The 13,612-nt window shown below is 40.8% G+C and overlaps 1 protein-coding gene across 4 annotated transcripts in view; it reads right to left on the bottom strand.

Annotated features, from left to right (window-relative positions):
• Positions 1-12,539, bottom strand: part of Mms22l (MMS22 like, DNA repair protein) — a 184,142-nt gene extending 171,603 nt beyond the window's left edge. For 2 of the 4 annotated variants that reach the window (XM_045154267.1, XM_045154269.1), the window contains exons 1-5: positions 12,017-12,539; positions 9,535-9,660; positions 6,586-6,635; positions 705-792; positions 435-615 (exon numbers count right to left, since the gene is read on the bottom strand). In XM_045154267.1, coding sequence (XP_045010202.1) covers positions 435-615; positions 705-792; positions 6,586-6,635; positions 9,535-9,660; positions 12,017-12,183 — 612 coding nt within the window. In that variant the 5' untranslated portion in view covers positions 12,184-12,539. The remainder of the gene's footprint in view (positions 1-434; positions 616-704; positions 793-6,585; positions 6,636-9,534; positions 9,661-12,016) is intronic. The other 2 variants (XM_045154268.1, XM_045154270.1) reach the window with 2 other exon arrangements.
• Positions 12,540-13,612: the final 1,073 nt, after the last annotated feature.

Here is a 13,612-nt window from a genome sequence, read left to right as displayed (position 1 = left end):
TTCAAGGTAGTCTCACTCTAGCCCAGGCTGACTTGGATTCACTATGTAGTCTCAGGGTGGCCTCAAACTCACGGCGATCCTCCTACTTCTGCCTCCTGAGTGCTGGGATTAAAGGCGTGCGCCACCATGCCCGGCCCTCATCTGACAATTTGAAGCATTCACATTAAAAAAGAATAAAAGAAAAAGAATAGTTAATGATTAAGTGTATGGTGTGTTAAGCACTTGAGGCACATTATTTAATTTTCCTGATAACTCTAGAAAGTTAAATAGGCTATGTAGGTGGGGAGACTGAGGTAAGGCATATTATATATTGAAGAGGGAACCAGAGTTTCACTTCAGGCAATGTTTGGTGCCAGAGTTGACTCGACTAATTTCTCTCACTTCTTGAGAATTAAAAGCTAGTAGTTTAAAAAATCAGATGAAACAAGTCAGACCTTGGTGTGGTTTTGATGTACAAATGCACCTAGATTAACACTGGGAAGTGCAGATAGGTGTCCAATATACAAAAGTATTCCATGAAGTTCATCAGCCAGCACGGAGGGAAGTCGAACCTGCAAAACCTCATAGGGATGCACAGGAGTATCACGGCTCTCAGCATCTTGTACTTTCAAGAACCTAGAAGGTGATTACATATAATCAACAACTCAGACAAGCATACCCACTGACACTCACACAGTAAGAAAAGTACTCATCTGGCATTTTACCTGAAGATGAAAACTTTGACATAATGGAGAAAAATCACACACTGCTGCCTAATATTGTCTGCTTTGTAGTGCAGGGTTGATATTTTCCCTGAAAACAAAAATATATAATGTTAATAACTGTTGCAATTACTTTCTCATTGCCTGGACAAAACACCTGACCAAAAGCAGCTTGTAAGAGGAAAGGGTTTATTTTGGCTTACAGTCCTGAGAGAAGTTTTATGATGGCAGGGGACAATCTGATCTGAGTAGAGGCTGGACATGCCCTCCATGCCACAGCAGGTGAAACACAGCAGCAAGAAGGTAAGCCAACTAGCACTGGCAAGATAGAGGCTAATAAACCTCAAGGCTCACCTCTCAGCAACAAACCTCCTCCAGCAAGGCTCCACCTCCCAAACTGCCACTAGCTAGGGCACAAGCATTCGGAACAAATAAGCGTATGGGAGACACCTCATTCAAACCAAAATAACTTAAGTAATTGTGAGTGTACAGTGACCAAAAATTTTGTAGGCTGTGCCTATATTTTCTATTGTGTAACTTTTCCACTGATTGCCATGGGTTTCATGCCCCTACCACTCCTCCAAACTGTTCTTATGGAGGACACCAACTGTGCTGTCCAATAGTGAAAATTACCTTGCCTTCAAAGTATCACTGGCTATACCTGCCTTCAAGGAGGGTATATGCTACTGGTCTTTCCTTTTCATGTGTCCTTTATTCCACCTTTTCTCTACTGCCTCTTCTTCAACTATACTAACAAGATATCTTAGGATACAGTCCTGAGTTCATTCCTATCCATATACTACTTCCTTTGCATGTGTAAGTTCAACAGTTCACTAATTAATAATATCTCACCCCCCAAAAAAAAGCTTATCTCAAATCTTTCCATTGCATTTCAAACTTTGTATGCCAAACTGCCTAACTCCTGTAATAGTTAAGCACTACTACCATAATGAGCAGAAGGTTAGATAGTAACACCTTTTCACTGTATGTTGCAGTCACGTTTGCACTGTTGGAAGAAATCACCCAACCAAGAACAGCTTGTGGGAAAAAAAAAAGGGGGGGTTATTTTGGCTTACAGGCTCCAGAGGAAGCTCCATGATGGCAGGGAAAATGATAGCATGAGCTGAATGTGGACATCACCTCTTGGCTAACATCAGGTGGACAAAAGCCATAGGAGAGGGTGCCAACAATGACAAAGGGAAATGGATTATAACACCCATAAGCCCAACCCCAACAATGCACTGCCTCCAGGAGGCGTTAATTCCCAAATCTCCATCAGCTGGGAACCTAGCATTCACAACACCTAAGGCGACACATGAACTACCATATTCTGCCCCCAGACCTCATAAACTGATAATCATACAAAATATAAAATACAATGCATTCATCCAACTTAAAAAGCCCCCATAGTTTTTATCACTTCCAATGATGTTCAAATATCCCCATAGTACAAAGCTTTTAACTTAGTCATAATATCAAAAATAAACCAAAAAAAAACCATTAATGGCACAGAGTAAACATTCGCATTGCAAAAGATGGCATTGGGCATAGCAAAGAAATAGTCAATCAATACAAGATTTAAACAGGGCAATTATCAAACTCTAGCTCCAAGTCCATCAACTCTAGTCAGTGGCAAATCTCCAAGTCCAAATTCTAACCAGCAATAAATCTCTGGACTTCCAATTCTACCCCTTCAGCTAGGCTACTCACAGTCCTAGAAAACTTCATCAGGGCCAGCAGCTCTCCTTAGCAGCCATTTCATGGTCCTGGCATCTCCTCTGGGTCTCCACTGCAACCCATGGTTAATCCTCATGGTTCCACTGGATCTCCATGCTGGCAATCCTGCTTCACACTGCCCACGGCCATTTCCAAAACACAAGATGGTGTTGCAAATTCAATGACCCTCTCCTTATACTTCATAATACCAGGTGGGGTGCCAAATTGTTAATCCAGGGGGGAAATAAGCAGAATTTGAAGAACAGGACACTGCTTCAGCATTCAGATCCCTTCAAAAGACTACATTCTTTCTGTTGTCCCACTGCAGGTCAGCTGGTCCAATCTCAATGGTTAGTCTCTCATATAATTAAAGTTGAACAGGCAGATGTTTCAGCCCAGTGATTTCTTTCTGTGCCATATCCCCCAGCTCACACCAGTCAGTTTCTCTGCAAAGCAACCCTACACAAGTTCTCAGGACATGGACATGATAGCAAACCTCTTACACAAACTGCTATTAGCCCAGTCCAGGTAAAGCACTTTCTTACCCTCACCAGCCAAACCTCACAGACCATAGTTCTTACTGTATTCAGGTCTTTCAACTCTGACCAGAACAGTCCATCAAGCTGCACTTACAGCACTGCAAGGCATCTCTTAGGCCAAGGTTCCAAGTCCTTTCACATTGCTCCTGAAAATCAGCTCCAAAAGGCCAAAGCCACATAGTCAGGTGTTCAGCAGCAAATGACACCACTCCCTAATACCAACTTTACTGTTGCAGTCAGATTCGCATTGCTGGCAGAAATCACCCAACCAAGAGCAGCTTGTGAGGAAAAAAGGGTTTATTTTGGCTTATAGGCTCGAGGGTAAGCTCCATGGTGACAGGGAAAATGATGGCATGAGCAGAAAGTAGACATCATCTCCTGGCCAACATCAGGTGGACAACAGCCACAGGAGAGTGTGCCAACACTGGCAAGGGGAAACTGGCTATAATACCCATAATCCTGACCCCACAACACACTGCCTCCAGGAGGCATTAATTCTCAAATTTCCATCAGTTGGGAACTTGGCATTCAGAACATCTAAGTTTATGGGGGACACCTGATTCAAACCAGCATAGTGTCCAAACCAGCCCATGCTGTCCATGTACTTCCTATCATTTACTACTTCTTCCAACTTCACATCTAATCCACCACTCTTACTACATTTACAACAAATACACTTGAAATTAGCCACTTTCCCTGTAATCTCTCAAACCACTACAACAGTATGCTTAACAGGTCTTTGCATGTCTTCTATCTTCCTGCATCTATGGACATAAACTGACAAAATGTGAGTTAATTCTTATTGCTCCAAAGTCAAAGCCCATGAATGGCTACAAATTATATTTTGAATGAAATAAAAATTCTTTATAATGATTTATAAAGCCTCAATTAACCTTTCAATAGTTCCTGTGTTTCTCAACTCATGGCATGCCATTTTTCATTCAGGGACTTCAACATTTAATAAGCAAGAACTACCTAGGTAGCTGCTACATGCGATACTCTGAAAACAACCACAATGAAAACAAGAAGAACACCAAACAAAATCAGAAAAAAAAAAAATGATGAGAATTTTGAGCAGAAACTTTCTCATTTATTCTAAACATAAAACAGAACTTAATTCTGTTTAAATTCAAGAAAGTAAAACCATTTTGCCAAAATCAACGAGAGATTAAGTATAAGGTTATGTCAATACCTACATATTAAGATGTACTTTGGTCTAATTTTCCAATGGAAAAAAAAATACCATAATCCTCAGTATGATCTAACTGTGGTTTGTCCCCTCTGAAACTTATGTTGAAATGTGACTGTGTTGTGGTTGTGCAGAGAATTAAGAAATATAAGAGCAGATGAGGGCATTAAGAGGGATTAAGGCCTTCTCACTGGAGTTTCCAGTACTATAGGATGATGGGTGCCTACATCATCCTACATGTCTGATCTCTTTTACATGTGCTTGTCAGCCATGTACCATGTTCTGATGCACGAAGTCCTTATACAATGTAGCTGCCAGATCTGAACTTCCCAGCCTCTGGAATCCTCCCTAAATAAACCTCTCTTCTTTAGGAATTATACAGTCTCGGGTATTATGATAATAACAAAAAACAGATTACAATTCCCCATTTCACAGTTCTCAGTCCCCCAAATGCAGTCCTCTTGAAAAACACTGAGAACTCCTGTAACTAGACAAAAAGGAATAACAGGATTAGATTTTCCCATCTCCAACTTAAAACTTAAAAGCCAAGAAATAACAAGAACTAGGTTTCCAAGTACTGGATATATGGCACTAGAAGAATCGTATTCCCTAAAGATGTATCCTATGATGTATCATCTGCCCATCCAGACAGCTTTCCAGCTGCCAAACCAGGGCAATATCCCAGACAGATCCAACTCACTATTAAGAACATAGGAGAGGGGGGAGGGAGGGAATTTCCATGGGATATTTTTTTATAATCATGGAAAATGCTAATAAAATTTTTAAAAAAGAACATAGGAGATCTCAATCTAGGAAAATTAAAGTTATTGTGTAAAAATACTAACAAAGAAATCAGACAAAAAAGTTCAACCGGCCTGTTAATTAAATGATGAGAAAAGGCTGGACAAAAATACCATAAGACAACTTTTTATGAAAGCATACACCAGTCAGGAACAGTTCATGTTCCTGTTAGCATGAATGAAAAAATCCCTATGACGCATCAGCAACAAATATCAGCAGGCTTTCTCCCCAGGTCACAATAAACACAAGGTTGCTTGTAAAAAGCCCTAACAAAACTTAAACTTCAGAAAGAGGAACAGGTAAACTTCAGAAAGAGGAACAGGTATTCTAGTAAGCTAGAACAAAACTTAACAACCGGGTAAAAGATGATTAAAATTTTTGGGAAGCCAAAGGATACAAATTTTTTTAAATTTTTTTTTTTGTTTATTTTTATTTATTTGATAGTGACAGAGAGAGAAAGAGGCAGATAGGGAGAAAAGAGAGAGAATGGGCGTGCCAGGGCCTCCAGCCACTGAAAACGAACTCCAGACGCTTGCGCCCTCTTGTGCATCTGGCTAACGTGGGACCTGGGGAATCGAGCCTCGAACCGGGATCCTTAGGCTTCACAGGCAAGCGCTTAACTGCTAAGCCATCTCTCCAGCCCAGGATACAAATTTGATTATGTATATCACAATGAAACATTACTAGATAACCAAAGAAACAAGAGTATAAATGTGTCAGAGAACAAGAAGAAAGACCAATTCATGGGATCAGATCAAGCAATGCATAATAAAAGAATCACCAGTGAACAGTCATACATACTGGTAAATTAAACTATTTGAAGGGGCGTGGTGGCACACGCTTTAATCCCAGCACTCAGGAGGCAGAAGTAGGAGGATCGCGGTGAGTTTGAGGCCACCCTAAGACTCCATAGTGAATTCCAAGTCAGCCTGGGCTAGAGTGAGACCCTACCGCGAAACTCCCCCCACCCAAAAAAAAAAGAGAACTATTTGACCAAAAGTATTTTCTAAATGATCTTCAGTTATAGGACTAATGACAGACACTGAGGAAAACCCTTAATATGCATTATAAAATTTAAACTTCACAAAAACTCAGTGAGGTAGGAACTATTAAATGGTAACATAGACAATTAGCTAGATTTGGAAACCTAGACTGACCACAAAGTCCTAACTGTAAATACCACACTGCACTACAAAAGGTGTAAAGGAGAAGCAGCTGAACTGCAATTAAAAAAAAACAACACTGCTCTTCAACTTCCTTCAAACCCTGTCACCCTCTCTAAAAGCAATACTCCATGAATGCCAGAGAAAGTAAAGAAGAACTCAAGAAAGTACATGAGGTCTCTGCATTTTATTTCTGATGTTCTCTGCCTCACTCCCCACCTCCAAACAAGTACTAACCACTTCAGAGTTCAGCATCAAGTCAGTTTTCCCTTTAAGGTCTACATTACTGAAAAAGTACCAGAAATCTCAACTGTAATCAACTTTAAAGTTCATTCTTTTTCGGAACACTGAATTATACTGCATGGTGACCTTGTGACCTGACACTGCATATTAAGAAAACCTAGTTACACATCAGAGCTAATGTAAAATTCAACAAATGTTGCAGACTTCTTGTTGTGATTCAACACTGGACTTACCAAAATCACAGCTGACCTGCAACAAGGTTTCCAAGTTGTACAGTTGCTGCCTAATTTAAAAAAAAAAAAAGTAGACAAGAGTTACTTTAGCATAATGTATAGCATGTAACAATTACAACGTTTCCATATCTATTGTATTTGCTCATAATGCAAAATACTTGGTGAATTTTTCTGTTTTATTTTCTGAGGTAGGGTCTCACTCTAGCCCAAGCTGGCCTTGAACTACTAGCAATCCTCCTACCTCAGCCTCCCAAGAGTTAGGATTAAAGGCATATGCCACCATGCCCAAACAAATGTATATTAAAGATCAGGTTCAAGCATTGAATTTTTTTGGTTTTTTGAGGTAGGGTCTCATTCTAGCTCAGGATGACCTGGAATTCACTGGAATTCAAGGTGGCCTTGAATTCACAGCAATCCTCCTACCTGTGCCTCCCAAGTGCTGGGATTAAAGGCATATTCCCACCAAAATTATCTATAGAAGTTTTAAGAGCTCAGAAATTATTTCAAATATCAAAGACTTCAATATCAATGACATATTGTTCATATTTTTAGGAGGTAAGATACATAAAACATTCCAGTTGTTGCACAATGAAATGTTATATCATATAGCTATATAGTGGTTCAGAAAACCAACAGAATTATATAAACTAAAAATTGATATGGAAAGTTTTATTTATGGTGCCCTAGCTTAGCTGCTGCTGTTAATCACCTGTGCCTTTCTTCTTAGTTGCCTTCAAACTCTTTAAATATTGGCTCACACATGTGACTTATGTCTTGGATAGACCTATTCACTCCAATATTCAAGGTTACAGAAACATCACACAGCTTCCTGTCTCAATAAAACATGTAAAATAACTAGGATGCAGTGATGCCTCTTTATGAGGTCGCATGGAATGAAGATGGGAACTGCCTAGGACCTCTACATTTTCATTTAAATGTACCATACACACATTTTTTTTTTCTTTTTTAAAATCTTTTTATTTAATATAGAGACAATGAGAGAGAGAATTGGCACACCAGGGCCTCAGCCACTGAAACCTAACTACGGATGCTTGCACCACCCAGTGGGCATGTGTGACCTTGCACTTGCCTCAACTTTGCCATACACACATTTTTAATGTGGTTTCAGGTAGTCTGCCTTAAACTGACTCAAAATCATCCAAAATCTGAAGATGGACTATTTTAAATGATAATGACAAATTAATTTGGTTAGTTGTGCTAATGTAACAGTACTTCTTAAAAAAAAAAAAGTCCATGATTGTTGAAAAGTATATTCTGGGGCTAGAGAGATGGTTCAGAAGTTAAAAGTGCTCACTTGCAAAGCCTGATGGCCTGGATTCAATTCCCCACCACCCACATAAAGTGAGATGCATAAAGTGGCACATGCATCTGGAGGACCTGGCACACCAATTCTCTCATCCTCACTCAGGTAAATATTCACAAAAAGTATATTCTGAAGTACTTAACAATAAGATAAAAAGTACCTAAAATGTTTATAAATATTTAAGAACAAAAGACCAGAAGACAAGAAAGATGAAAGAAATATGATAAAACCAGCTGGGCATGATGGCAAATGTCTTTAATTGCAGCACTAGGTGGAGAGGCAGAGGTAAGAGAATGGCCATGAGTTTGAGTCCTGCCTGGGACTACAGAGTAAGTTCTAGGTCAGCATGGGCTAGCGTGAGATCCTACCTCAAAAGACCAAAATTAAGAAAAAAGAAATATAAACCTTGATGCTCACTGGCAATATGTAGAGGTGGATCATAATATTTTTGTTTGCATGTTTGAAATTGAATCATACTATTCTCTTTATGTTTGTATGTTTGAAATTTTTCATTAAAATATTTTATATGTAAAAATGAAGACTAAACCATGTTTAATTAATGGTATTTTACATACAGATTGAATTACATATATGGGAGTCTATACTCATTCGTTAAAGAAGTATTTCAATTTGCTTCCAAAATTGTATAATACAGTTCAAAGGTTTTTTTTTTTTTCTTTTCTTTTCTTTTCTTTTTTTTTTTTCAAGGTAGGGTTTCACTCTAGCCCAGGCTGACCTGGAATTCACTATGTAGTCTCAGGGTGGCCTCCAACTCACAATGATCCTACCTCTGCCTCCCAAGTGCTGGGATTAAAGGCATGCACCACCACACCTGGCTTCCAGTTCTAACTTTTAAATATCTGTCTTTAAGACACAGTAACAAAAAAAAAAAAGGTCAGGTATGATGGTTCATTCTATAATCTCTCCACTCAGGAAGCTCAGGCAGGAGAATTACCACTGAGTTCCAAGTCAACCAGCAGCAGTCAATTTAGGACAGCTTAGATTACATTGGAGTCTCTGACTCAAAAAAACATATACATATTTATATACACACACATATGCTACATAGGGATACAGCTTAGTGATAGAATGTTTGCTTAACATGTACAAGAGCCTGGGTTTGAGGCGCAGGATAAGAAAAAACTTTTAAATTAGAATTTTGAAAGCAACAACAAATACAAAGAATTCACAAAGAGTATGTGGAATATACAGCCCAGAGGTACAAGTGTGGCTAACATGCATGAGGCCCTGGATTCAAGTCCCAGGTCAAAAAATAAAATTTAGGATGGTTTTGCTGGGGGTGGTAGCACATATCTTTAATCCCAGTACTTAGGCTGAGATAGGTGAATTGCCATGAGATTGAAGTAGCCTGGGCTACAGAGTGAGTTCCAGGTCATCCTGGACTAGGGTGAGACCCTGCCTTTAAAAATAATGAGCACATAAAACCCCTTATTGGGCCAGTTATCACAGCTCATTACAGTCCTGGTAAGAGAACCAGCTGTGAGCAAACAAGTACAATTCCACTGGTGCTTCTGCAATCAGTGCTATGAAAACATCAGGCAAGGTAACATACAAAAGCGAAGTGCATTTGAACTTCCAAGGAGTTAAAATTCACATATACATACCTGAATAAATGAAAGAGTTCTCGATATGAATTTACTAATGCTGTTTCAGTAACCCACTGGATGCCAAATAGTTCCACTGTATCCTCTTCAAAATTAGTTGGTAAAGGATCAAGATTTAAAATTAAACTGTAATGAGAATACCAGCTTAATCACATGAATCTTTATCAAACATGACGTGTAATATGCTTTGATATTTTACACTTTATACAATGACAAAGAAAAGGTAAACAACAATATAGCTCAAAAGGAAAAAAAAATCAAAAAGGATTCTAGGGAGGACAATTTGCCTGTCTCTATGTGGTGGTGGTAAGTCATAGTGGATTCTAGGGAGGATGTTTTTGCCTGTCTTTAACTGATGGTCTTAAGTCACAGTGGATTCTAGAGAAGACATTTTTGCCTGTCTCTGTCTGGAAGTCTTCAAAGTAGTTCATTTTTGAAGGAAACATTCAATTGTTCTTTTTTTTTAATTTTTAAAAAATATTTCTTTATTTCTGAGAGAAAAAGTTATATAGAAAATGGGCACATCAGGACCTCTAGCCCCTGCAAATGAACTCTAGACACATGTGTCACCTTATGCATGTACTTATGTGGGTACTGGAAAATTAAACCTGGGTCCTTAGGCTTTGCAGGAAAGCGCCTTAACCACTAAGCCATCTCTCCAGCCCATACATTAAGTTTTTAAAACTAAATGTTACTCTGAATGTCTTTTAAGGACTCCTAACATAGTTCAACTACAAAATCAACAACAAAAATACAGTATCCTTTTTGAACATAACTTCCTCACTAGTATTGCCAAAAGATTTGAAGAAGAGCAGATTACTCCTGGATGTGCACTGCCTGACAAAAATAAATCATGACTTCTGTGGATATAGATACTTAGTTTTGGGAAGAATCAGGCCAACAAACAAAAAAAAAAAGTGCTTGTCTTACTTAGAAATTACTGAAAAGCTCTAAAATTATATTCATTCTCTATAAGGAAGTGAAATTTCCAAAAGGCTAGTGGCTCAGAATTCAGTCTAAGTACTTCGAAAGTTAGCACCCAGCTTCCAACCCCAAAGCTGGGGAAGTAGCAATAATAGAACACCATCCAGGCATGGAGGTTCATGCTTATAATCCCAGCAATTGTAGGCTGAGATGGGGATCCCTGATCCCAGGGAATTCAAGGCCAGCCTGGACTAGAGTGAGACCCTACCTCCTCCCTGTTGATTAGCTATCAGGATACGACCAAGAGCTGGGGAAGAAAGTCATTAGCAGTCTTAAACAGCAGTGGACCCTACAAGCTTTTCCGTTGGCCAGTCAGGCCAAATGTGCTGACTGATGCAATGGTGGCTTATTTGTTACAGGAAAAGACAACTGCTCTCTGATTGCACTTGGGGCCTGCTCCACAGAAGAGAATATACATGCCTGGTCCTGAAAAACTAATCAAAACCCTGTGTTTGGGGAGGTCATAAGCCATAGGGCAGAACTGATACTGTTGTCTGGCTAAATAGATACACAATACCCACCAAACTGCTCTTCAGACTTATGTTTATGCTCATATATAAATGCTACTCTCACTTTTGGTTAGATTTTTCTTCAGGTGGTAGTGATCACCAGAGAAACTCAAAACTCATCAAAGTCCTGAGAAAAAGTGACAGTGGAGTGTTCAGCACTGAAACATCTCTATCACACCCTATGAGGCTCAGAGGCTATTGCAAAAGAGATGGCAGAACGAATGTTAATTGCCAAAGGAAGGGGAGGAATGCTTACAATACTGCCTTCCAAACAAAAAGCGGCCATGGTATTCATGAACTCACAGCTGACTCTACTTACAAAAAAGATCTACATAGTGGGACCAAAAAAAAAAAAAAAGACATCAAAATAGAAGACAGACTAGTAGGAGAGAGGCTTCAGTGGAGGGAATTAGGAGGGAGAAAAGATAGGAAGGTGAGGGAGGATTATGATCATGGTATACTGTCTATATGTATGGAGGTTGTCAATAAAGTTTTCTTTAAGTATTTTTAAATCTTTTTTTAAAATATATTTTATTTATTTATGAGAGAGAGAGAGAACAGGCACGCCAGGGCCTCTAGCCACTGCAAAGGAATTCCAAATGCATGCGTCCCCTTGTGCATATGGAGTATTACGTGGGTTCAGAAGAGTCGAACCGGCATCTTTTGGCTTTGCAGGCAAACGCCTTAACCGCTAAGCCATCTCTCCAGCCCAATTAAGTTTTTTAAAAGACAGAGAAAGAGTGGGGGGAGAGAGAGAAAGCGAAAGGGAGAGAGACCATCAATTACCAAGTAAGTTTTCCCTGATATCGAAAAGGCTCAAACCAGGACGTTTAGAACAGAACATATTAATTGGAACCGTAATGTTACACTAGGCCTATTTAAAAAACATAGATTGGCGAACACTAAAACTTAATGGACTGAAGTGGTAACATTCCTAATGAACTCGTAAGTAAATTGGATGGCGAAGAGGTCTTCATCTTGTTACCCACCGCTTAAGGGCTCCGCTGGCAAGGTAGGACTCGCCAGAAAATTTTTTTTCTTCTCCCCTGTGGTCGAAAGCACAAGAAAAGCAGGGGGCTTTGCACCAATCAGTCCCCAGCTCCAGCTCTAAGCTGTCGGTCTGGAATGCAGACACCTCGGAAGGGCCATCCATCATCTACGTCATATCCCGAAAAGTGCGTGTCTCCTTAGGACTGTCATTAAGGCTGGAGATTCCTGGAAGCGCAAGGGGCCGGAAGATTGGGGGTTACCTCGGAAAGTCAAGACGGGCTGAAAACCCAGAATTCGAATGGGCGAGAAGTCTCCCCGTCCAACCTCAAGGCTGGGTCCACTTCAGGAGGAAAGGCCGCGGGCTGGGCAGAGACGAGAACCCGGCCGCCAGGTCGGCCTGGGGCCTGGCACCCAGGGACTGGGGCGAGCGCGGGCACACCTCCCGGGTCCGGCGGCAGCCAGGTGGACAGTCCGCGGGGCCGGGCTGCGCCGGCCTGCAGTGGGACCCTCGGAGCGCCGCTCTCCCGCCAGCACCCGGTTCGGCGTGCCGCAGACCAGACATCCACCGGAACCGGCGAAGTTCCCGCCACTGACTCCGCGCGCAGGGAGGCGGGGCCACGGGCGATCTCGCGAGAGTCTGTCGGCCTGGACAGGCGCCCAGAAACGCCTAGTCTTTTTCCTGTACTTTTAATTGATGCTGCAAGGCTCTTACTAAGAAAACAAATGAGTGATGTGATGCGGAAGTGAGTGGGGTTAATCTTCCGGCCTGGCGTGAAAGAGGAGTCCCGGCGGGTGTCTGTCCAGCCTTTTCGGAGTGGTGCCCGCAGCCTCTTTGCAGTGGGGGATGCCTTTGCAGCTGGTCTGGGCCAATGACTACCTGAGAGAAGACAGTGCGGATTTTGGACAGTGAATGGAGCAGATGCCTTGTTTCTTCGGTATAGAAACGTTTGCACCTTTTTCTTTGCCGTACATCTGGACAAGACTCCCGCAGTTTTGGAAAAACGCAATTCATTCATCTTGCATATCTTTTAAAAATGGTCTTTAAAACTGACTCCGTGTTTTTCGGTATAGCCAAGAAATAACACATCTAGAATATTACCATCTTCAGATACAAGAATACAGAATTTCTAATTTAGAAATAAGCCATAATTTCACTGTTCAGCATTACTTCATTCTTCCACAATAGTTTGTCTTGTGTTCAAAGGCTATGCAGAGAACCTATCATGACTCAAGTAACTTTTTTTAATATTTATTTTTATTTACTTATTTATGAGAGAGAGAGAGACAATGGGCACACCAGGGCCTCCAGCCACTGCAGAGGAACTCCAGACGCATGTGCCACCTTGTGTGTCTGGCTTATGTGAGACCTGGAGAATCGAACCTGGGTCCTTAGGCTTCACAGGCAAGCATCTTAACTGCTAAGCCTCTCTCCAGCCCAACACTTGTCTTTCTAAATCAAAGAAGTACACATTCTTGACAAATGGGATGAAGTGAGAAAAACAGTATCTCCATTCCCACCACAGCTTAGGGCTACTGTACTGGGTGTTCGATGCGTTCTCTCTGCTGAGGAATATGAGACATGATGCTTTGTTGTG

Source organism: Jaculus jaculus, chromosome 7 (assembly GCF_020740685.1).
Source record: "Jaculus jaculus isolate mJacJac1 chromosome 7, mJacJac1.mat.Y.cur, whole genome shotgun sequence".
In the NCBI taxonomy this organism is placed as follows: Eukaryota; Metazoa; Chordata; class Mammalia; order Rodentia; family Dipodidae; genus Jaculus; species Jaculus jaculus.
The sequence above is the reverse complement of the archived record's forward strand: the minus strand, read 5'-3'. Positions and strand labels throughout refer to the sequence as shown.